Genomic DNA, 23554 nt, shown 5'->3' with positions numbered 1-23554 from the left:
AACCTTTAAAAAACTTCATCCCCATGACACGCCTGGGCCCCCTTAAAAAAAACAACTACAGAAACAGCCCAAACTCCCCCTCCCCAGGACAGGCATCCAACAAAGAGTCTCCGTCCAAACCATAGTAAAGCAAACCATCGTTCAAAAGTAGCTGTGGGGGTGGCCACTCGACAAGTGCCGCGATAAGTACCCCATGTCGCCGCCTCCCCGTAAATATGTCAGCTCACAAATCCCTGTCATTAGCAGAAAGTTTCTCAGAATACACTTCAGGAAAAGCAGAATTCCCCTGACTTGGCATCAGTAGCACATGATGGTGCGCCCCACAAAGCCTCTATATTGATTTCCATTCCAAGAGCATCAGATGAGATCATCAGCTGTTTGAGGTGTAATCTTTGGCATATCCGCTCCGAGGCTGTCATTGTCGCTGCGGTCGGGCAAGGACTCCGACCTATTAGTGTGGCGACCACTTCCGCTTAGAGGAAAACCAGGGCTTTTTTGACTGTGTGACATCACCGACTGAAGTGCCTTGCGACGTTCCAGGTTGAGTTCTCGAGGCGAAGGAGTTTTGGTCTTAGCCCCCAGGGCACGAGCGCTATGCTGCGGGGTCCCAAATGCTGGAGTATGACGACCCCCCGGGTCACAAGAGTCGATCCAGTCCCAAGCATCTAGTGGCGTGTCAAAGAAACGAGTACCTGTAGGGTCCGCCACTCGGAGCCAGGCGGGAAATAGCATGGCATAGGGCAAGTTCAAGCTCCGCAGTTTTCCTTTAACAGCAGCAAAGGAGGCCCTATTGCGCTGCACTCCCCTCGTGAAGTCCTGGAAAATCATGATGGTGCTATTATCGATACGCAGGTCCTTCTTTTGGCGGGCACTCTGCAAAATGTGATCCCTGTCTCGGAAGTGTAGGAGTCTGGCCACAACAGGACGGGGAGGAGCCCCTGGCTTCGGCAATTTAGCTGGAACTCTGTGCACCCATTCCAGGGCGTAAAAGGGCGAAAGACCCATTGGATCCACTTTAGCCCTGAGCCAGTCTTCTAAGTATCGGACCATGTTTGTTCCTTCAAATTTTTCCGGTATTCCGACGACACAGATGTTATTATGTCGTGACCTCCCTTCGCTGTCCTCAGCCCTCATTTCCAGAGTTTTCACCTTAAATTCCAGGACAGTGAGGGAGCGGCGCATTTCCTGAACTGTATCTGGCAGGCCATTCAACTCTTTTTCATTACTGAACACTGTGTCCTTAAGTTTACGATGTTCATCTTTGAGCAGGTTGAGGCCCATCCCGATAGCATCAATTTTGCCCTCCAATGCCTCTCTGGAGGCTGTTATGGCCTGCATGATATCAGCCAGGGTGGGCTTGCGAGAGGATGGGGTTCCCGCTGTTGTAGGCAAATCCTCTTGCTCCTCAGAGTGAGTTCCTGGCGCATCGATGCTGAGGACAGCAAACCCCCGCTTCCTCTGTGTTCTCCCCATTCCTCGGTCGTGGCGCATCGACGTGATGGCGAATTGAGTCTTGTGCTCCCTGTGGTCAGCTCAGTGGGATTCTACCAGTTCCTCCAGGTCACCTTAGCCACCACTTGTCTCCTCGCTCCGCAATCAAGATACCGCCACTGTCCCGGGCTGGTTCGCCTACCGCATGAGTTGTGGGCTGAACAGTCCCACAGATATAGGAACCCCCTTCTTAGAGGCCCGTGGGCCTTGGAAGTAATACTCCCAGCAGCCGCCTTCTATTTATTGGCTTAGGGTAAGGATACGCCACTCACCGGGTTGTGGGTAACTGGTGCCCAGAGGTACTCCCCTCGCCGAAGGTGATCTCACAGTCCTCTGTCACTGGATGTAGGGCAGTCCGTGCACTCGCCGCATAGTTTTCGGTTGCCTCCCCTGTGTTTGGTGGTCAGTGTGCCTGGTGGTGGTCTCCAACCACAGTGCAGAGGCGGCATCCACTTAAACGTGGGCCCAGTGTGCCAAAAGCTCCACAACTCCCAGGCCGAGGGGAGGTGAGGGCCCCTAGGCTCAACCGACCTCCGTGGTCCCCCACCGCAAGCCCAATATCACCACCATAGCCCAGAAACTCTCCTCCCCGGCGGCTCCACCAGCCTCCACATCACACCCAGGTGAGGGCCCTAGGCCCGGCTGACCCCCGTGGCTCCCACCGCAAGGCAGTCACCTCAGCTGCTTCTGGGAGATGGGCTGCCTGTTCTCCCACAGTGCAGGCCGCCTGCAAACCTCTCCCTGCGCCGGAAGGCAGACAGGGCGCAGTTCGCACCTCACTTTTACGCTCACCAGCCCCAGGGCTCCCGCTCGCCTATCAGCTCTGTCAGGCAAATGCAGAATGCCGCCTTCTCCCAGTTTGTAAGGCGCTGCAGCGGGGAGGGCTCTGGGTGACGCCACAGGCCTCCATTTTCCCCCTGTCACAGTCAGTGCACGGGCACCACTCTGTCGCCTCCCCGCTAGTTCAGTCCTCGCTGTAGGTGAGACCTCAGCTGCCGCTGCGCACTGCGGGGCCCGGTGGGTGTACTCATAGTTCTGGACTCAATGTGGCTGGTAGGGGCGCTCCGCCGTCGGCAGCCAGCGATGTATAGTAGCGGCCACCTTGGGACTCCCACATTCTCTGCGCCCTACGCGGACGAGCCCACTGGGGTCCAGCCAGGGAACTGCAGCAGCCAAATTGCCGTCCCCTTCCGCCGGCTTCTCCCCCGGTGGGACCCAGTTGGGTCCCCCACTGCTTGGAGCAAGTTCGCTGATGGTCACCACTCGTCTCTCAGGTGGGCGCCAGGGGGAGTCGCGGCAGGAGTTAGCAAGTGGACTCCATCTGGCAGACGGCCCCGCGGAACTCACGCCCTCTCAGTGTAGATATCCCCAAGTCACCTCAGCACACAATAGAACCACACCGGTACTCACAGGGGTCCAGATTAATTCAGGAGGTCAGCTGGGATCCGCCGCAGTCAGTCTCCGGACTACCATGGTAGGCACCTTAGGGCGCTCACTGCATGGGTGCCATTGTGTTGTCGTTCCTGTAAGTGTAATCACGGGTCTTCATAGAAGGGCTGGCCTCAAGACGCAGTATGATCCATGTTCCCTTCATCTCTGCCATGTTCCGCAGGGCCCCTCCGATCAGCGTGGGCACCCCCCAGGTTGAGTGTATCCGCTAGCTCCGCAGCGTAGGAGTGCCCGCAGCGATCACAGCCCAGCCGTCATCTTGCTCACGGACCCGTCAGATCAGTCGATCACCAATTTACTCCTAAACGCCGCTACCATGGGGCTTCGGAGCTCTGCCTCAGGCGCAGGAACAGTCTGGCGTCCAGCAACGTGAGTTCTGGTTCCCCCCGCTGAGTGTGGGGTTCAGGATGATTGCTTATGGGGAAGCGGCGAGCAGAGCTCTCTAACTCACGTCCGTTCCCATCAGATGCAGGCCACGCCCCCCCTAATTTAATTTGCTCCATGATCTCTTTCCAGAAGGATTGAACCTGCCCACAGGACCGGCAGTTAAGGGCCATCCTTCCACTCTCTCTACAACCCCTCTAACTCTCCTTCGGTGAGCCAAACATTGCATGGAGTAGAGTTGGGATGAGATAGTAGTGTTGAATGATTTTATGACTATTCTCATGCTATGTGCAGATAGGTGATTTTGCTGAAGGAGACCAAATTTCAAGCAGTGTTTTTGTGTACGCAGCTCAGATTCTCCGGCAGACATATGTGGCGGTTTCAAAGACTGCTGTTGGTTATTAAGCCGTCTGTATATTCCATGTTTCAGGAATGATTCAAGAGAGGTAAGATCTCTGAGTAGTGCCTGTAGCAAGTAACTCAAATCGTAATGAGTAAGAAGCTTTATTCATGACAGCCCCACACAAGGTGCGGAGTAATAGTCTAGTGACATACAATGACCGTTAACCGTTGTAAACAGGGAACCCCAGGGCAGGTGGAATGTTGGGGCAGCCAATGGGAGGGGAGGAGAACAAGGGTGCTCTTTACGCAGGAGAGCTCATGGCAACGGATGTCACACGCTGGTTACAGCCTGTGATATGAACATGTTACAAATAAGCATTATAACACATCTTCCTCCCTTGAATGCTTAAACGACATTACAATACCAAATGCAATCATAGTGTATAATTGTGCACTGTTAATCACAAACAAAATCATCATAACGTTTAGGTTTGTTGATGGTTCTGCCAAACCTACCCTTAGCTCTGTGAGGGTCACATGCACTTTCTGTGTCTGAGTGGGAATCGTTACTGGTTCTACCTAACCTTCCACTGAGGCACTGACCGTCAGATGCAACTTCAGAGTCAGAATGTGAATCACCCTCACAACTCCGATTTCGCATCGGTGTGCGAGGACTGACATCAACAAACTGGTCCGATGTGTGACAATCAGTGGAGTTAGTGCAGATGTGTGATCTTGTGCAAACCCATTACTAGGCATAGATACGTGGTCTTTTCTGGTTTCATCATAATCGACCCACAGGTCTTTGCTGGTTCTATCATTATGAAAAGGAATCGTTTGTTTGGCTTCAAGATGACATCTGGCTAACCTATTCATGTGCCATACTTTGCCATCACTGAGTCTTGCTGCATTGTTGTAAAGTTTGCAGATGTGGAGGGGGGCGGTGAATCGGCTTTCTCCCTTCCTGACTTTCCTTTCAAGGTGAACTTTCACTAGATCCCCGATTCTAAATGAGTGTTCTTTTACTCCATGTTTGGAGTCATACCAATCCTTATAACATTTCTGCGCCTTGACTATGTTGTTCCTAATAGTGTCTGGTGACCATTCCACTTGTTTTGAAGTTGGCATCCAACCCAAGTCTTTGCTTAGGGGTTGTCTGCATCTCGTGAGGACAAAAGGTGCTGTACCGGTGCTGGCACATGGGGAAATCCTGAAGGCCCAAATAAGTTTGAATATTTCTTCCTCCCAATTGAGGTTAGCATTCCTAGATAATTGTATGTGACCTTTTAAAACACGATTAAAACGTTCAATGAGGCCATTGCCTTCAGGATGGTAGAGTGAGGTGGTGTGGTGGGTGATGCAATTCCTTTCAAGAAAGGACTTGAACGCCTCAGATGTGAATTGGGGACCATTGCCGGTGAGCACACATTTGGGTAATCCTTCGCTCACAAAGAGCTTGTCCAGAAAAGCATTTAATGAAGTCTGCCAAATGGGAAGGAGACCCACAGCGATAACACTTGCGTTCTGTGTGAATCTTCTCATCAACGAATTTAGATGTGAGATGTTCACTTTTCTTTCGAAGATCACGAGGACTTTCACGAGTCATACCTTTCGACCTCAATTTGTTTGCATTGGATGACTTAATTGCTTTTACCATGTTAGGCTCATCCAGAACTGCTTTGGCACATCGCCCCGTAAGTTCTGATTTTTTAACTAAAGCGACTACTTCCTTCAAAGGGGATTCAACATTGACCCAGAGTTTGTCTTCAATGTTTGGGTTACTAGCGTGCATAACTATTTGATCACGTATAAACTCTTCTTGTAGTTGCCCAAATCTGCATGTTAAGGCTAGGTTGTTCAAAGCGGAGACATATTCATCTATGCTCTCATCTTTGCCCTGTTTCCTTCTTGAAAATTTATATCGGTCCACAGCGACACACACTATAGGGGAAAAATGGGCATCTAAATCATCCAACGCGTGTTGAAAAACATCATCACCCTCCCTTACTTTTTTTTCAATGCTGTTGTAAGTTTTTATGCCACCAGGACCCAAACAATACAAAAGTACTTTTTTCTTCTTCACAGGAGTGAAATCTTCATCCTCCACCGTTTCAATGTAATTACAAAAATACTCTTTCCACTCTTTCCACGGCATGCATGGTGCTAATTTGAGGGGAAGAAAGGCTTGAGGTTGGGCCAGGTTCAAGGTACTTAAGGCACACATGGTGGATGGAAAGAAGAAGCTAAAACACAATCGTGAAGAATAAGTTCTACTGTGTGTGTGTCACAGAAGAATTAGGTTGACACACTGACGTGAAAAGATGAACAGGGTGACAGTCTTAAAATGCTTTAAGGTCAGTGTGCAGCAAAACTGATTTAATTATAAATTATGGAGCAAATTGTAAATGTTGTCACCGGAGCGTGAAAACTGTGCAGCGTTGTCAGAAATTCTTTGATAAACAACTTGCTTATGTAAATTGAAGTGGTGTGCACATCACCGTGAATGTGCCGCTATGAGAATCAAACTCGTGAGGCAGGAATGCAGTTCCCACAAGATGGCGCCTGACGTTGCGTTTCAATGACGTAGGCACATGAAAGGAGGCAGGCGTTGGAGGGCGCGAAGACTCGCTGACAGGAGGAAACAGCTGCGCACGAAGGTGAAAGCTGGGTCAGAAAGGCAGTCTTAGCCCTTGGTGATAAACAAAATGCGTGGGGCGGAGCAAGCAACGTCAAAGCTGATGAAGAGGAGGCACGGGAGGGCACGCTCAGAGAGGATAGCTTCTACCTTAAACCAAACAGCAGACAGGTGAAGGGGGCAACAACACCACGGAGCGTGCAGGCGATCAGCACTCGATGACGAAGTTCTCCGATCAGCTCACAAGAAGAGCAAGAAGGCTGAGGTGCCTCAAGCGGCAGAAAGGATACGTTGGACTTACATCCGGTAAGTCATATCGGCATAAGTTATGCAAGCCGGTGTAAGTTGAATCTTGAATCTTTGAATCACCTCTTCAAATTCAGGACACTCAGGAGAATCAGGAGAATCCACAGTGGGGCTGTCAATTGTTTGTGATCCCATCCTCGTCGCCACTTGTAGAAAGTAACTCGAATCGAAATGAGTAAGAAGCTTTATTCATGACAGCCCCACACAAGGTGCGGAGTAATAGTCTAGTGACATACAATGACCGTTAACCGTTGTAAACAGGGAACCCCAGGGCAGGTGGAATGTTGGGGCAGCCAATGGGAGGGGAAGAGAACAAGGGTGCTCTCGCGCAGGAGAGCTCGTGGCAACGGATGTCACGCGCTGGTTACAGCCTGTGATATGAACATGTAACAAATAAGCATTAACAGTGCCTCCTTTTGCTTCGGCTTCTGGGTCTAGTATGTTAGTTGTGTATACATCAAGGGGTCAGTGTTGTCGTCATAATATCTAGGATCTAATCTGACCTTTGTCGCAGAGATCAACTACTGTTTCCTTGGGAGTGGTAAGCCAATCTCTAAAACCTCGATCCTGCTGGCAGGATCCCTGAGTTGCCGTCTACGTGAACCCACAGTTTCTGATTGCATGGCTGAATGATGTCGGGCAGAGATCGATATTATGAAGCCTGAACATAGATCTCTAAGCGAGGGAACAATGGCCCACCTTTTTATTTGGATTTGAACATGTGTTTTTTCAATACCTTAGGAGCTCTGTTACACAATGTGAAGGCAACCAGTTTGTCTTGAATAATTTTCAAAGTTAGAGGTAATATAGTGAGCAGGCGAGTCTGGAATAAGTATAATAGTTGAGGGAAGAAATGAATTTTTATGGCCACTGTATGCCCAAATCATAACATTTCTATTTTATCTCAATGATAGAGATCTTTAAACGAGTTACTAACAGTGGAGAAATATTCGTATTATACAGTTGTTTTGGAGAAGCTGTAATCAGACCTCCTAGGTATTGTGAAAGAGACGGAGAAATCAGGCATCATAAAGCCATGGATATGTGCTGTGGCTATTGTTGCAGAGGGGGCTGTTAGAATAGCCATACTTATAGCCTTAGCTTCATTATCCTGAAGCCTTATGAAAAATCATTAAGTTCCAATATCAAGTGTTGAATGATAGCTCAGGTTATGTTATGAAGCATAAAATGTGATCAGCAAATAGTGACATTTGTAGGTGTTGGGGCCTACATTCATTCCATGGATAAGTGAATTATTATTAATTTTTTTAACCAAATGTTCCATAACAAGGGGCTCTGACAGAGGACATCTCTGTTGTGTACCTCTGGATAAAGCACTGGGAGAAGTCCTAATGTTTTTGATTTTAACCCTAGTGGATGGGTTCTGAAACTTTGCCAATATGTATGAGCTAATGCTGTGGCCCTAACCTTTCTTATCCAAAGCTTTTAGCAGAAATTTCCAATTACCCAATCAAATGCCTTCTCCGTGTCTAGGGAGAGAAGAATTTGGGTCTTTGACTTAATCGCCACATTGCCCAGATCAACGATTAATCACACATTATCCATTGCCAGTCTATTGTTAATAAAAACCCAGCTGAGCTGGGTGAATCAGGGTGGGCCTAAGTTTTCTAATCAATGCTAAAGAGTTTTCGCATAAATGTTTGGCTCAATATTAAGTAATGCTATGGCTCGATGTGACCTGGGCTCTTTGGGTCTTTAGTAGTACAAATGGAATGTGACAGCAGACTGCCTTGTCTATACAGTCTGGCCCTTTCCTGCATGCTCTTCACGCACACACATACACGCACTCATGCACACACACACCATGCATGACTTTGATCTGTACTCTTGTTCCCCTCGAGCCTCCTTGTACCGTGACTTCTTACCCATGAGAAAAATAACCTATATTTCTAGTACTATTCTTGCAATGAAAAAGTAATTTTTGTGTACTGTACGTCTCTCTTTTGAACTGATAGCGTATCCATTACGCCCCTCTCTTCCTCTAGTGTACACATATGTGAATTGGGTTCCCCTCTCCTTACAAAATGTGAGTTATGGAAGAGGCCCTGGTAACCGTCAATGTCTGAAATATTTCCACATCTAATGTGGCGTGTCACTTGTGTTATTCACAGGTGGGCAAAATACTCCTGCTGTAACCTGCACAATTGGAAACAGTGCCACAGGTGAGGGTCTCAGGAGTGGAGGTGGGTATCCAGAAAAGGCCCACAGCCCAGGACAAAGTACTGCACAGCATCCGCCACAACATCCTGGGGAAGACTTCAGACGTGAGTCCTGCAATGAGAACACATCCTCCATTTTCCTTCTGGTTACACTTCACATTTCACTGGCTGTTGGGACGGACTCAATGACAAGGACAGCTGGGGTGACCAGGGCTAAGGTGGATTTCCTGTTCTCCATGGTGGTGATACTCACTGAGTGCAGCTCACTGAGTGCAGCAGGTACAATGACAGAGGAACCTACCCAGTGCAGCCAGAGGCGTGATGATTGGCAGCGCCAGCGGAGCTAGGAACATGTAGACCAGTCTGTTGAGGGCTGGGATCTTCCAGACGCTCGAGTCCCCCAGTCCGATGACGTTGGTGTGCGCATGGTGCAGTTTCACATGGTTGTAAGCTCCAACCTGCACCGGAAAGGCACTGCAGACCTGAAGTTAAAGGAAAGCACATTAAGAACAATAGCAGCACCGCAACAGGAGAGACAGTCAGCAGAACACCAGGCAATTCGAAATCCTTTTACTTCCTTCCCCCACAAAAGATACTTTTTAGGCCTTTTCCCTGGGTTGTGGGGCAGTCAGTTGTGAGTGGCCGCTGTCCATGGTGGTTACAGTTGCTTAGCACTTGAGTTCTAGGGTCTTGGGTTTCCATGCTCTCCAATAGGATCACCAAGTACGTGTGCTTAACTCTCCAAAGGGAAAGGGGACGAGCAGTCCAGGGTTATTCCAGAAAGTGATGGAGGCTTTAAAACTCAGATGTTCTCGAGTACTGGACCGATGGGTTGAACTAACCCCCAAAATCGCTGAATTGGGCCTCCTGGATGAGGTCGGGGGTGGAGGTCGGGGGTGGAGGGCGGGGTGTGGGGATCGTACACTTCTGGGCTTAGCTACAATAGTGACCAAAGGAGAAATAGCACGAAAATGGAAGCACCAACAAACCCCCACGTTAACGGAATGGAAGGCTGGCATGGACTGGTGTGCCAAGCAGGAAGAGCTGATTTATATCGCATGGGGATGCCCCTGTTAATTCGAGAAGATATGGGGAAATGGGCCACTCCCTTTGGACTGCTCGTTGGGTCTGATGGCGCGAACCCCAGCGGTGGGGACTTTTCTTGATTTCTCTGTAGATTCGGGAGCGGGAAACTGCTGTGGAACTTTGTTATTTAACATTAATGTGCTTCAGGTAACACATGAGCGTATGGGCAATGTTGTCTTTTGGTGAAGGGTTTGGTTGTAACAAGTTAGCACTAAAGAGTCTCTGGTCTCAAGCCTCTTTCTGTGGGCAATATGTACAAATCACTGTCTGCCTGGTAGGACACAGGTGCAGAAATTGGGTGCACCACAGATCAGCATCATCATAGATCACCAAGATTGAAGATTCAGTGCGCTAAAAGGCGGATTCTCAATGTCCAAGAGCTTTGGTGGCCATTTTACTGGGCCATCAGCGATCTGGTAGTCAGTATTCTTGGACGGGGGCTCAGTTCAACGGGAGACCAATGAGGGAGTAAACTGGTTCCAGCGTCACACTCAATGCAGAGGCAATACTCGGTTTGTGTTGGTCCAACGCCCCATAGTGAGCCCCTCACCGCTGATTGTCCTAGGAACCCAAGCAAAGGCCTCGTGTGTGTGTGTGTGTGTGTGTGTTTTTGTGAGTGTTCACTTGATGCAAAGGGAGAAAATATTGATCCAAGAAAAACAAGAGATGGTTACATGTGTTTGTGTACACATCAGCACATGATACAAGAACAGCAAGTGAAGCGTGTAGGTATTGCACTAAAAATGTTGTGCACTTTCATTCATTGTAAAGGAGGATGAACAGGGCTGTGCCTGGTGAATATCAGTATGTTCAGCAGTGGTAGCAGACAAATAAAGCGAATTTATAACCAGCTCACAGAACACAGTTCAAATAATAACCAAACAATATAAAACTGGTGCACATATTCACCGTAGACATTGTGTACTAAATGTGCACTTGGGATGTGTCATCCACCTATGCAGCAAACATTGCTCCTGCAGCAGTTACCTCGATAAAGAAAGCTGCCCATAAGGCCCTCCAGCGCTTGGACGCGGCCAGGGCCCCGTGACTAGCCAGGTGACTTCCTTTGACTGTGATTGTGCTGTGGGCGGCTCCCAGGATGGCGATCCCACACAGGAAGAGGAGGGGGTTATCAGAGCGCAGGCACACAAACCCTGTGAATGGAGAAGAGTCAATCAGGGGTATGCAGAAGAATTAAGAGACAGTATGAGGCACGCCAACAGTGTTACAAGAACGCATTCCACTCCAGGTTAACAGCATGCACTCTGGCGCACGGCGTAGACCGAAAAATGTTAGGTGTTATAGTTTAGTATGCCTAGGGCTGCGGTCTGAACAATCTGCTGTTGCCTGCGGGATCTAGCGCTGTGCTTTGACTAATCTAGAGCTGGTTTCAGGACTCTAGACGTCTGTGAAAAGTCTAGAGTTGTGGTCAGGGTTTAGCAGTGTGGCACAAGACGTCTAGAGCTGTGGACCGGAGAGTATGGGGCTGTAGTCTGAAAATTATTTTTCTGAGTATGTAAGGCATCCAGGGCTGTGGCATGAGAAGTGTGGGGTGACTGTCTTAGAAGGATATGGCCAAGTATTCTCAGGAATTGGCATGAAAAATTTAGAATCAATGCATAAGTAGTACATAAAAGACTGGAATCTATGACAACTGGGTGGGGAGTTTAGCGGCATGAAAGAAAAAATGTGGTACCCCAACCCTTGGATTTTCTAGTCAATCATGTTTCTCTGGTAAATTTCTCCAAAATGTACACTTTTTATGGAAATGTGATCCTCCCAAAATGAATGAGCATCAGGTTTATAAGAAGCACAAAAAACAAAAATACGAGGCGAACATATTTTGACGCACAGTGCACATTAAAAAAAAACTAAAAGAAAACTACATCTTCCAGGGATGGAGGTTGTGCCCCCCTCCCGAGATGGGAGGAACTGGATAGAACTCCTATTAAAAAAAATAGAGAGTCTTGTGTAAATGCAGAGGATAGACATACACAACACCAATTTAATCAGTTTCCAAGATTTTTACTACTTTCCTTGTTGTGGTGATGGTGAGATGTATGTTCGAGGGCTGATTTAGGCACTGCCGCTGCTGCTGGGACAGTTGGAGTTGAGTCAGTATATAACTTTGCTAGGTTCACCTTTTTTGGTCAAAGAACTTTATTGCCGGGCCACCCGGCTCTCAGGAAAGAGCAGGTGGCACCTTTCTTCCTCCCACTGGGCTTTCCTATCTGTTCAACTTGTGACTTCCTTTGCGGTTTCTGGTCCTCTTCTTTAGTCTAGCACCCCCTAGCCCTCTCTATGGTTTTGTCTGTGCAGGGAGCCTTGGCTAGTTTGTTGCTGTACTTACCGGTCAATGGTGATGGTTAGGCATGCATGAGCTTTCTCTCCCATGTCGATAGGAGGAGTGATGGGCATAACGTTTCTTGGTGCTGGCATAGATAAAATACACATTGCAATCTTTAAACAACCACCAATTCTAAATTGAAAATTGTAAGGCTTTTAAATGTATGATGAAGTAGAAGAACTCTTTGTACACTGCAAAACACAGATATCTGAGGTAACATTTCCAGATTGAAATGTAAAAGTAAAATATATTAGAAAAGAGAGGAATTTGCGTGGCCAAATCAGGGAAGAATGTGCCATGGGGTAACTCTTGTGATGAATTCATATTAGGCACTTAATTGTCATTGTCAGATAGAGTTCGAGGAGAAACCATCATATATCTTTCCCGAAATAAATATTAACAAATAAGAGCCTATTCCCTCTTTGTGGGCGTGTACAGAGAACAGTGTGTATTTCTGTGCCATCTCCAGAATTGATGTGTCAAATGCCAAATTTCCAATCATATACCTTGGTCAGAGCTTCTGTACCACTTCAGATTCTGAAGGAAGAGGAGGTGCAAATTCCATTCTTTATCTATAGCACACAGGGAAGTATGTATAGTTCACCAAACTGGGTGATATCCAATAGAAACTAGAATTAGCCATCTACTGTGAAGTTTCAAGAAGGTCTTTGCTGGTGGAATGGCAATGTCATCCCAGAGTTAATGCCAAAGCCAATAGGCCTTCAGGCTTGTATGATGAATGCATGGGCTGCCAGCATCTAGGGAAAATGGAGATCAGGAACTTCTATGCATTAGACATGGAATTTAAAAAGGCATAGTTCCTATTATCAAATGCCTTTTTAAGCCTATCATACACTTCGGTCTGAGGAGCTTCTCACATGAGAATTGTGTGTGTAAGAAGAGGGTTATATGAATCACTCCAACCCCTCAGCCTGAAGTTCCAAAATTTAGGGCTGCTACTCTAATCGCCTTAAAAGTTCGCCCGTTGCTTCCTTATTGCGACCAAAACTCTGCAGTTTATGCCATCCGGCATCAAATCAAATAGTGCTTTCGTTGAAGAGTGATCTGTCAATGTAAGCAAAAGACACCTGAGTACAGGGACAAGTTGGAATCAAAACATACTTTTTCAAGGTTGCATTCATCTTTCTGTCTACAACATGATTCAGGGACACTCTACTCAGCCATGGAAGCCATCTGGCCCAATCAGGTAATTTTAAGCCAACAAGGACTTTCTATGACAAATTAGAATCCTAAATTTCGGGAGACATTTTAGTTTCCAGATTGTGAGACTTCACAAAAATGTTGTTTTCCAATGTACCTAACATTAGGTAGAGGGCTTATTGTCTGGAGATGAGAAATCCAGATGCTTCTTTAAATGCGCTGTCACCTCGTGAGTCCATCTACTCCTTGGCGATGCAGCACTCCTTTGTTTTTGGAACCATGACTACTACAGCATTCTTCTCCATCCTTCACTCTGCCAATAGAAGATGGCCCTATGCCTTCCATATCATGTATTAGTGGCGTCAACTGCGGTACCCAGCATTGCCTGCAGCTTTGCCCTGGACTGTGGCAAGCCTCGGGAACCATTTCATACAATAGGTGATGCTCGAGCAGGATGTCTGGATAAGGTTGGGTAATGATCCAACTCAACCCTCTTCGCCCACTTCACGATTTGTTTGGGCTCTTTCTGGAAGTCATTGAAATCCATCACAGCCCACCATTAGCAAATTTTAAACAAAAGAATATAGCTCTTTTTAGATCTCGTATTTTCTGTTGGTTGAGATATCCATGCCACTCACCCACCCTGATTCTGGAAGGCACTGGCCAGTGCGAGCCAATGTCATCGCCAGCATCTGCCCCATTTGCGGCAAGATCCGAGCAGCTGACCTTTCAGAAGTATCATTCATAGTCCTGCCACACACAGTGCACGTGAACACACCTGACGGCCTGGCAAACAATTATAGGCACTCACTGACCTTTCCATCCACTGCCAGGTTGGCCACTATGCAGCACAGCTCATGACCCTCAAGTCCAATAAAGAGGCGGGACATGTTGGAGCCAAGCCATCAAACTCTGCTGTTGTCTCTGGCTCCACCATTCAAAACAGAAGGCAGACTGCAAACTAGGACACCATCTCCAAAAGAGACTTCCTGGAACGGCTCTTGCACATCTAGCCGTGTGGCATGAGAAGTCTGGAGCTGTGGTCTCGGGAGCAGCAGCGCCCGTGCAAATAAGAGCAGTGGAGTGGTGTGGGCGGGTGAGGGGAGGGGGGGGGGTGTTTCGACAGACGAGGGGAAATTAATTATTTATTTAATTTCCTCTTGTGGGCGTCTGTTGAATTCCCCCCCCCAAACCCGGCCCCACCACTCTTACCTGCACGGGCCGCTCCTGCTGGGGAGTATGGGTCTGTAATGTGAGAATTGTTCTTCTGAGAATCTAAGACGTCCAAGGCTGTGGCATGAGAAGTCTGGGGTGACTGTCTTAGAAGGATATGGCCAAGCATTCTAGGGAGTCGGCCTGAAGGGTCTAGAACCAATGAATGAGCAGTACACAGCTATAAACCGTAATCTATGCCAACTGGGTGGGGAGTTTAGCGGCATGAAACAAAAAAAAGTGGTATCCCAACCCTTGCATCTGTTCATCAATAAAGTGCCCCATATAACGCACCATTAACCATTCATAGTGCTCTTCTGTCCTGCAAGGCACAGGTCTGAAAGACAGATTTAACAGGAGGGATGTCAGATCCCCTTTCCAGAAAGACCAGAATCTTGGGAGGGGCCAGGGGAGAGACAAGTGCTAAATGAATCTGAGATATCAGCTTTGGGAGCAGCAGAGCGCCTGTCTGGGATATATTCATCCCTAGGCCCTCTCCTAGTATCCCAGGGAGGCAGTGCTCCATAGTAAACTGGACTTTCATAGCTGCAAGAGCATCATGGTATTTGTGTCACTGCAGGCAGTAGTGCTTAATAAACTCAAGAAGACTTTTAAAACATAAACATTGATTAATATATAGATGCACATAATGTGTGCAGTGTGAAAACTAAGGGGTTTGCTATAGGCAAAACAGTAACTCAAACAGTGGCACCAGGCCATACCACAGATATGGCATACTATAGAACCTGATGGAAATCCAAGCACTTTTCAGCCTCGCGAGGGATTTGAAACAGAATAAAATTGTTACATTACAATTCAATGCCTACTGGAGCTGTTTGTGAGAAACCTGGGGGTTCTTTCCGTCACAATGAGCGAGTAGGGGAAAGCACCGACTTGGTCACTGGAGTATATCAGGAGAGTGAATGAGAACTGGTTGCATGTTTCTGTTGAGTCCTTTAGGTGGCGCTGCTGTACACAGCCCTGTGGGTGTAATGAGGGATAGCTGACACAGCCCCAGGGCAACAGAGGGTAATGTGAGGTTCTGTTGCGCCAGCGCATGCTGCCACCCTGCCTGGGGACTGTAGCGCTGCCTCAGCAGTGCCGTGGGTTCACATGGAATCAAGCAACATGGACGCCAGTGCCTCTTGGTTAAGTAGTAAAAGACATCCATAACTGGAGTGCGGGGGTCTCCCACACCGGTGGGCCCCAGAGTCACTGTACCTACGTCACTAAAGATAGTTCCATCTCATTGGTCAGGTCTAAAGTCAGCCTGAAGCAGAATATTATGAGAGAATGAGACAGTACCGGTGCTGTAGACTGGATCTAGTGAGGCGGGTGTGATGAACCTTGCACGGTGCATCCAGGGTGAAGGCCCTGCATGGGAAGGACACCCAGGAGGTGAGACATCAGGTGTGGAGGTCACAAAAGCAGGGCGGATGCTCTCTAAGCTAGTCTGAGCTGCTGGTGGGGGGGTTCCTTGGGTGACCATTCAGAGGATGAGATGTCCGGGCCCTAGAAGAGTCCACGGCTCTGAAGCCGCGAGAACAGAACAAGCGGACGAGGCACGAAGCTCTCCATTAGCACCACCAACCCCCTTTATTGCCCCTTGTCCCGACCACCCAATGCTTGTGTTATGTTGTGTTGCCAGAAGGAATGATAAGTGAGTCTGTGTCCCTCGGTGTTGTGTGATCCATAATCCTTCTCTGGAAGGTCTGGGTGGGCTCCATTCCCTGATACATATCCTTACATGTGCCCCCTGTAGGCTGTAGCTTGCACCTCCAGAGTGTAACACCCTAAATAAAGAAATGTTTGCACATCACTCCACAGATCTCTGTTGGGGGAAGAATGTGTTATAAAGTTCCGGAACTGACAAAACTGCAGGTGGAGACACCGTGTTGTATTTATTAGGCAGGGCCACAGGATATGAGAAGCAGGGGACTTTGCTCAGAACCACGGCCCACTTACATTAATGCCATCATGGGATAATGATGATGATGATGATGGGGAAGAGGATAAGAAGAATTGCTCCTCCTGTATAGGGCAGTTTTACCATTTGTCCTGTTTCCAGTTGCTGACAGTTATTACCCATCTCAATGGTATGGTCCAGTTGCCAGCTCTTACCTGAAGGCGGCTGGTTCTACTGGCCCCAGCTTGGTTGCTACCCCTGGTGGTGTGCGAGTGCGGGAGGTGTGGCGCAATTACTCATGCAGAAATGTGAGTGGCACTTTCAAAAGGCGAAGCTGCCAGGTGTGGCTGGGTGTTGTTCACCCCACCCCCACCAAAACATCATGGCCAATATGTGTGAAGTGCCTGGGGAAGTTCTTCACGCCATGCACTGCCGTAAAATCCCACCTTTTAAAAAGATTGTTGCCGCTGTTTTCGCATGTCCTGTTTTATTCTGTAGTGCTAGTCTGGGCTTTATACATAAATAAATAAATAATAACAATACACAGGGCGCAAAAGAGCTTTCTGGCAGGGATCTTTGGTAATCCGTTGTGCTGACAGAGCTGGCACTGAGCAGCGTGAAACATCCTCGTGTGCCCTCAGACAGTTTATATGCCTGAGGCGCAGCTCTGCATCACTGGATCACCTGGGCAAGGTGTGCTACGGGTCACGTGAGTGTACAAGCTCTGGAGCGACAATCACAGGCGATGCCAACATAGGGGTAAAAAAACTATCTTCTCACTTAACTCATCTGTAGGCAGGGATGCTGAGAGCAAAGGGTTAATTAGCTAGCAGGAGTTTCACACATCGGGTGTGCCCCTCCACCCCACGTCCTTTCACGTTTATTTCCAACTTTGGTCACCTTTTCAGAAAAAGGGCTTCTCAAAATGATGGCCTAAGTAGACAAGATGTGAATCCCAAAACTGTATCTTGACCACACCGGGCACTGGGGACGCTGCATGGCCAGCTGAGGCAGCGTTTCCACAGAATCTTTGACCAGGCATATAACCAGGGGACCTGCTCCATCACCAGCCGCCTCGCATTGCACCCTGGGTGTTTAGATGATTCCAATCTATCACTTGGATCACAGGTGAAAAAGGTCACCAGTCCTAGTGACCACACCGTCATCCGCTCCACTCAACACGCATGCACAGACGTCACCCAAGGATTACACTGACACTTTCATTGTGGGTGAAGAACTGCTGCAGGTTTATTTCATACAACATAAGTATGACGATAAGTGGGTTATCTTACGGGCGATCCAGGGCAAGCAGCCCCTCGCTGCTCCGCCCGCCTGGCGAGCCAGCACGCACGGTGGGTCGATGCCCGGCAGTGCGGCACATATTTTCAGATCATCCACTGGATCACGTGATCTGTTTACTACTCCCGCCCCTTTTGACGGGGGCGGAGCGTGTTGTGGCACACCCCCGGTTGGTCAGGCCCCCCAACCGCCCGAAGGACTAACGGGGCGCCGTCGCGGTCTTCCCAGAACCTCCTTCGGCTCCCGGACCTTGGCCCGGGCACCCTTACTGTGCCTGACAGGGGTACCCTTACTGTACCGCCTGTCGCAGAGGTACCCTTCTGCCTCCAGATCGCCCTGTAACTCCGCCACAGCTCTGGGGAGGCTTCCGTCGCTGCCAGAGCCCCCCGTCCTCCCTTCGCTGTTATGGTGCCCTGCCCCTGCGAGCCAGCTTTTAGTGGGCTAAATTATGGGTCCCGTTCTGTAACCCGTAAATGACGACATTAATTTGCAACATTACTCAGAAGCCCAGGGCAGACTAACAAAGGATGTCTTTTGGCCCCACTGCCGTTCAGCTTAGACGTGAATGGTGTTCCTAGCTTTCTTAGCGATGCCACTGCAGATCTCCTAACGTAATTATGGGAAGATCTAGCACCTACATATGAAGCCAGAATTGAACCATAGCTGAAATCCTTCATTCCATCGATTCCCTTCATATCCTAGCACGAAGAAGGTTTTAATTTCCACTTTGTCTACAAAGGTGATGCATTGATGGCGTCATGGTTCCCGAATTGCTGCTGCTGCGAGGATTGCATGATTTCTCGGCAGGGCAAAACCTCTAACGTAACTGCTATATGGACGCCTTTTATCATGACTCCGGATAAAGCCAATATGACTGACTGAGCTGCCGAAGAATACATCTCTCAGCTCGGGGACCCAAATTTGTGAACGTTTCCCAACTCCCTGGCTCCAAGGAAGGCTGAGCGAGAAGAGCAACACCTAAATCTGTTTCTCAGGCTGGAAAATATGGCATGGGTAACAAGGCATTGGAGAAATAGGCGCTTATGGACCTGCAATCCTGTTAAGAATTTTCAATTGGCCAAATATGGGGCCTTCCTGGCTTAGAATTGTGTTCCCAACAGTTACAGCACAATAAGCTCGTCTACCTCAATAACTAGCCATGTTTAGGAGTTTGCGGGAAGTCATGGTGTCTGTGCAAGACCTAATCTCTGGAGGTTCAAATATCTGGGACCTAGTGTGATAAAACATGTTCTCCCAAAGTGTTTCCATTTCAAGGATCCCTGGGGAACACCACATGTAGTCTAATCATGGGGGTCGTGACGTGGCCAAGGGAACCCTTCACGTCGCCACATTCAAATCGTAGAATGGATGAAGGGAGCAGTATTTTTCTTTTTGTTTGTTTTTTTGAGATTTTCACCATAACCCCTTGATGTGCCATTGGCTTGACTGTTAGGCAATGTCCTTATCGAAGGAGTACAGCTCTCAGATATCATCCACCCAACACAGGGCTTAGAATTGTGTTCCCAACAGCTACAGCACAATAAGCTCGTCTACCTCAATAACTAGCCATGTTTAGGAGTTTGCGGGAAGTCATGGTGTCTGTGCAAGACCTAATCTCTGGAGGTTCAAATATCTGGGACCTAGTGTGAAAAAACATGTTCTCCCAAAGTGTTTCCATTTCAAGGATCCCTGGGGAACACCACATGTAGTCTAATCATGGGGGTCGTGACGTGGCCAAGGGAACCCTTCACGTCACCACATTCAAATCGTAGAATGGATGAAGGGAGCAGTATTTTTTTTTTTGTTTGTTTTTTTGAGATTTTCACCATAACCACTTGATGTGCCATTGGCTTGACTGTTAGGCAATGTCCTTATCGAAGGAGTACAGCTCTCAGATATCATCCACCCAACACAGGGCATCTGTGAGTGACACAAAATATTTACAGCTCCTTGTGCTTACTAAAAGGGACCCGCTCCTCAGTTTCCAGCACACAATGCTCTTTAATGTCATCTGGCCCTGGTGCCTATCAAACAACTGTGACAGCCTCTGTCACCTTCATACAATAAATAATGAACTTCACAAGGTCGCAGAAGACAAGCCAGGCTAAGTCTCGGTGGACCATATCACTCTGGGCTTTCCCTTGCCTCCCTGTGGCACAGGGAGAATAAACTTAAAGATGTTAATTCTGACACACAAAAAACCCAGGCCTTCCCCGTGTCTCAAAACAGCTCAGGCTTCTGACTGTCCCGTATAGACTAAGCTGCCACTATGACTGCGAGTTGCAGAAAACCTTACACCAGCTGTTTCTGAATAGCAATGCTAAATTTGAAAGGCAGCAGCATCTCTTGACTTAAGCGTGGAACTCGCACTAATAAATACCTTTAGGGTGTTATGTAAGACACACAGACCCATGCCTACAGCTTGTCTCAAAACAGCTCAGGCTGCTGACTTTTCTTTATGGACTAAGCTGCCACTACAAGCTGCCCATTGCATTATGGTTGAAACTGGGTTTTGGCTGGACCTTTGACATATTTGTACTCCTGCTACCAAGATAACATATATATTATCTACTGGCGGTCGCCAGTAGATAGTTATAGTTAGGACCGTGTTTCCATAGGAAATCCGCAACATTCTATTTGGAATAACTTTGGCGCCGGTCGACGAATCCTCGCGAAATGTTCAAAACTAATGGGGTGCTACGCTCCGCTCCTACTCTGAAAGTCTCGGGGGGATTCGTCAAGCGGGGGCTGAGAAAAAAGGGGGGTCCCAAAACGCGTTTTCCCTATGCATTTTCCCATAGGACCTTTAGTCCGAGCTACAGCCCGAACGGCTGAACAGAATTACTTGAAATTTGGCAGAGAGGTAGTCCTCAGGTCAAGGATGTGCCTTTTGTAGGTCTGGTGTAAATCTGTTCAGTAGGTCCTGAGAAAATAGCATTTAAATCAATATATATCTGTAAGCGCGCTCCGTGCGCTTACCGTAAGCTTACCGTACGCGTACGGTGCCGTGCGCGAGCTCAATTCTGATTGGTGGTTACATGACTGTAAACATTCGAATCGGTCGAAATCAGGAAGTGTCGGCCGCCATTTTCTGTCTCTCGCACTGAGAAACAAAGGTGGGGAACGTGAAAAGGGGGCAACGAAGAGAGTTGCAGACCCCCTAGTGTTTGTCAGGGGGTCCAAGAAGGACCCAAAAGTACGAAAAATACATTTAATAATTTTTTTTAAAAATCGCGGAGTGCGCGTACGGTAAGCAGGGTGTGCGCATAGTAAAAAAACAGAAAATAAATAAATAAATAAATACATAACTTAGCATTTAAAAAACCGTACAAATTCACTGAAAAAACCATAGGTTTCACACACGTTATAGTTAGGAATTAGCATTTAAAAAACCTTGCAAATTCACTTAAAAAACCATAGGTTTCACACATGTTATAGTTAGCTGTACATTTCACTCATAAAAAACCAATGAAATTCCACGTTATAGTTAGATCAGGTAACTATAACTTGCGCGACCGCAATCCACAATGTGTAATTTCAGATGTCAACATTGCTGTCATGAGTGATGTCACTGACCATGTCATGAGTGATGTAATATGTGACGTCATCAGCAGTTTATTGTGGGCGCGCAAGTTATAGTTACCTGATCTAACTATAACGTGGAATTTCATTGGTTTTTTACGAGTGAAATGTACAGCTAACTATAACATGTGTGAAACCTATGGTTTTTTAAGTGAATTATACATATATATCCTCCCTTATCCTGTTGCACCACTCGGGACACATAACTTTGTCACTTCGTGCCTACTGGCATGGAGCTACTGCCAAAGAGATTCCCCCCTAGTACCAGATAACCCTAATAAGTGCTGGATTTTGGGACAAGATACCAGAGAACCTATGTAAAGCGCCTTCTGGTGCGTGTGAACCCATGTCATTGCGATCAGTAACTGTTGCTCTGTTTGAACAAAAACATGCCACTTTATTCATTCAGTCATTTAATCAGCACAGCATGCTGGAGATAGAGGAATATGTGGCCGGCCCAACGATATATACAGGTACGACTGCCCCTCAAAATTTAATTTAACTGACAACGCAAGCTGAAGCCCTACATGTGTACATATGAAAAGCTGATGTATTGCCAGTTGCGCAGGAGTCTCCTGTAGGTATTAAACTGGTCTCTAAAAAATTATCATCATCATGACTTGAAGTTGTAGAAAAACACTGGCCCTCAAACACTGCCTAAGGACATAAGAAATGTGGGTCTTTAATCCTATTAAGTGCGTGCCTATGCACGCTGATGCCGGGCCGATACCGGGCAATTGGCACTGGTGCCCCACAATGCAAGCTTGCCTGTATCACAAGAAAACCTTCCCCAATTTGGCCATACACACGACCGCCTCTAGTGTCCTGCAATCAGCTATTCCGACTCTGGCTAACGAAAACGACCATTGGCCCAAAGGTAAAACCACCAAAAGCTAGACCCATTGTGCTTCCCAATGCCGGTCATGCCTAAATTGCAGCAGCAATGCGAGCCCCACCACATTGTCTGAATCTTCCTGGCTGCCCCCAAGGAGGCATTGCACAAGAGATGCACATTGGAAATGCTCTGGGACGAAGGAATGCTGTCTGGCTGCAGCCCTAGCTAGCTAGCCATATGTTTCTCAAAACGCTTACCATAAACCGTGATGAGTACAGACTCATCATATATCACCCTGTCCCCAAACCTTTCCCAGGGAACTAGGGAGAAATGAACTCATTTGCGCAGGGCAAGAAATTCCAAAAGTTAGGATGAGCGTTCGTAGCTCACTGTTGACTATTGGGGCTTTAAGATATACATTGCGAGTAACAAAAGGATGCCTCTTTTGAACATAGTAACCCGCTGATCTATTTACATCATACGCACTCTGAAATCTACCTGGCACACGTTCTTTGCAGCTGGCAAATTAACCCTCTGCACTAACTACACCGAAGTCAAAAACCTCCACTATACTAGTTCCTGATCTCTCTTCAGGAAGATAGCGAAGCCCCCTAGTTATCAAGACATTTTATGTGAGGCCTGGAATTGCCACGGAAAGAAACGCAGCATTCGGTGCGTCAAAGCATAATAAACTTCCAAACCCGGCCGGAGGAGACAGCAGGGAACCACGACGGGGGACCAGATAGCTGAACATGTTGGCATGTCCAGAAACAGAGATGGGCGGTGAGCCCCTGAAAGGAATAACTGCCCCTGAAAGGAATATCTGTCTTATGAGAGCAGCGCCTGCTGGGTGTGAATGGATCCTGTCCGAACAGTGTAGGAGGGGAGGGGTAACGTTATTGAAGGGTGGACACATTACAGCGAGGTACACTCAGCGACACCGGGGCAGAACATATGCGGGGGTGCTTCCCCTCTCCTCACCTGAGGTGGCACTGACAAGGGGTGAGGTTTCATAAATTGACCCTGGAGTAGGTTCAAAGGGACTGCCCGTGAGCCGGACACGCAACACTTTCTACGATACTTACTGGATCCTACCCCCCCCCCGCACCCTCATAGCGGACGTAATCTCAGCAGGGTTTGTACTTCATCATTCACAGGCCGATGTCGTCAGGACCATCACGTTGTATTCCTGAACTAATCGTAGGCCGAATAAAAGAGATTGGTGGGTGACGGAGGGACTAGGGCCACAACATTTTCGCCCACGGCTACATTACATATTACCAATACAGGTACTATGGAACTAATGCAGATCAGAACAGGAAAGTTTACATTTAGCCAC

At 47.8% G+C, this 23554-nt stretch overlaps 1 protein-coding gene across 1 annotated transcript in view; it reads right to left on the bottom strand.

Moving 5' to 3' along the window:
* The window catches only part of FADS6 (fatty acid desaturase 6), a 178449-nt gene that overhangs the window by 112832 nt on the left and 42063 nt on the right, over positions 1-23554 (bottom strand). Inside the window, exons 2-3 of the mRNA XM_085617082.1 lie at positions 10861-11027; positions 9089-9269 (exon numbers count right to left, since the gene is read on the bottom strand). Coding sequence (XP_085473208.1) covers positions 9089-9269; positions 10861-11027 — 348 coding nt within the window. The remainder of the gene's footprint in view (positions 1-9088; positions 9270-10860; positions 11028-23554) is intronic.

This window comes from Triturus cristatus, chromosome 7, assembly GCF_964204655.1.
Source record: "Triturus cristatus chromosome 7, aTriCri1.1, whole genome shotgun sequence".
Classification (NCBI taxonomy): domain Eukaryota; kingdom Metazoa; phylum Chordata; class Amphibia; order Caudata; family Salamandridae; genus Triturus; species Triturus cristatus.
Note: the sequence above shows the minus strand (reverse complement) of the source record. Positions and strands in the feature narration are given on the sequence as shown.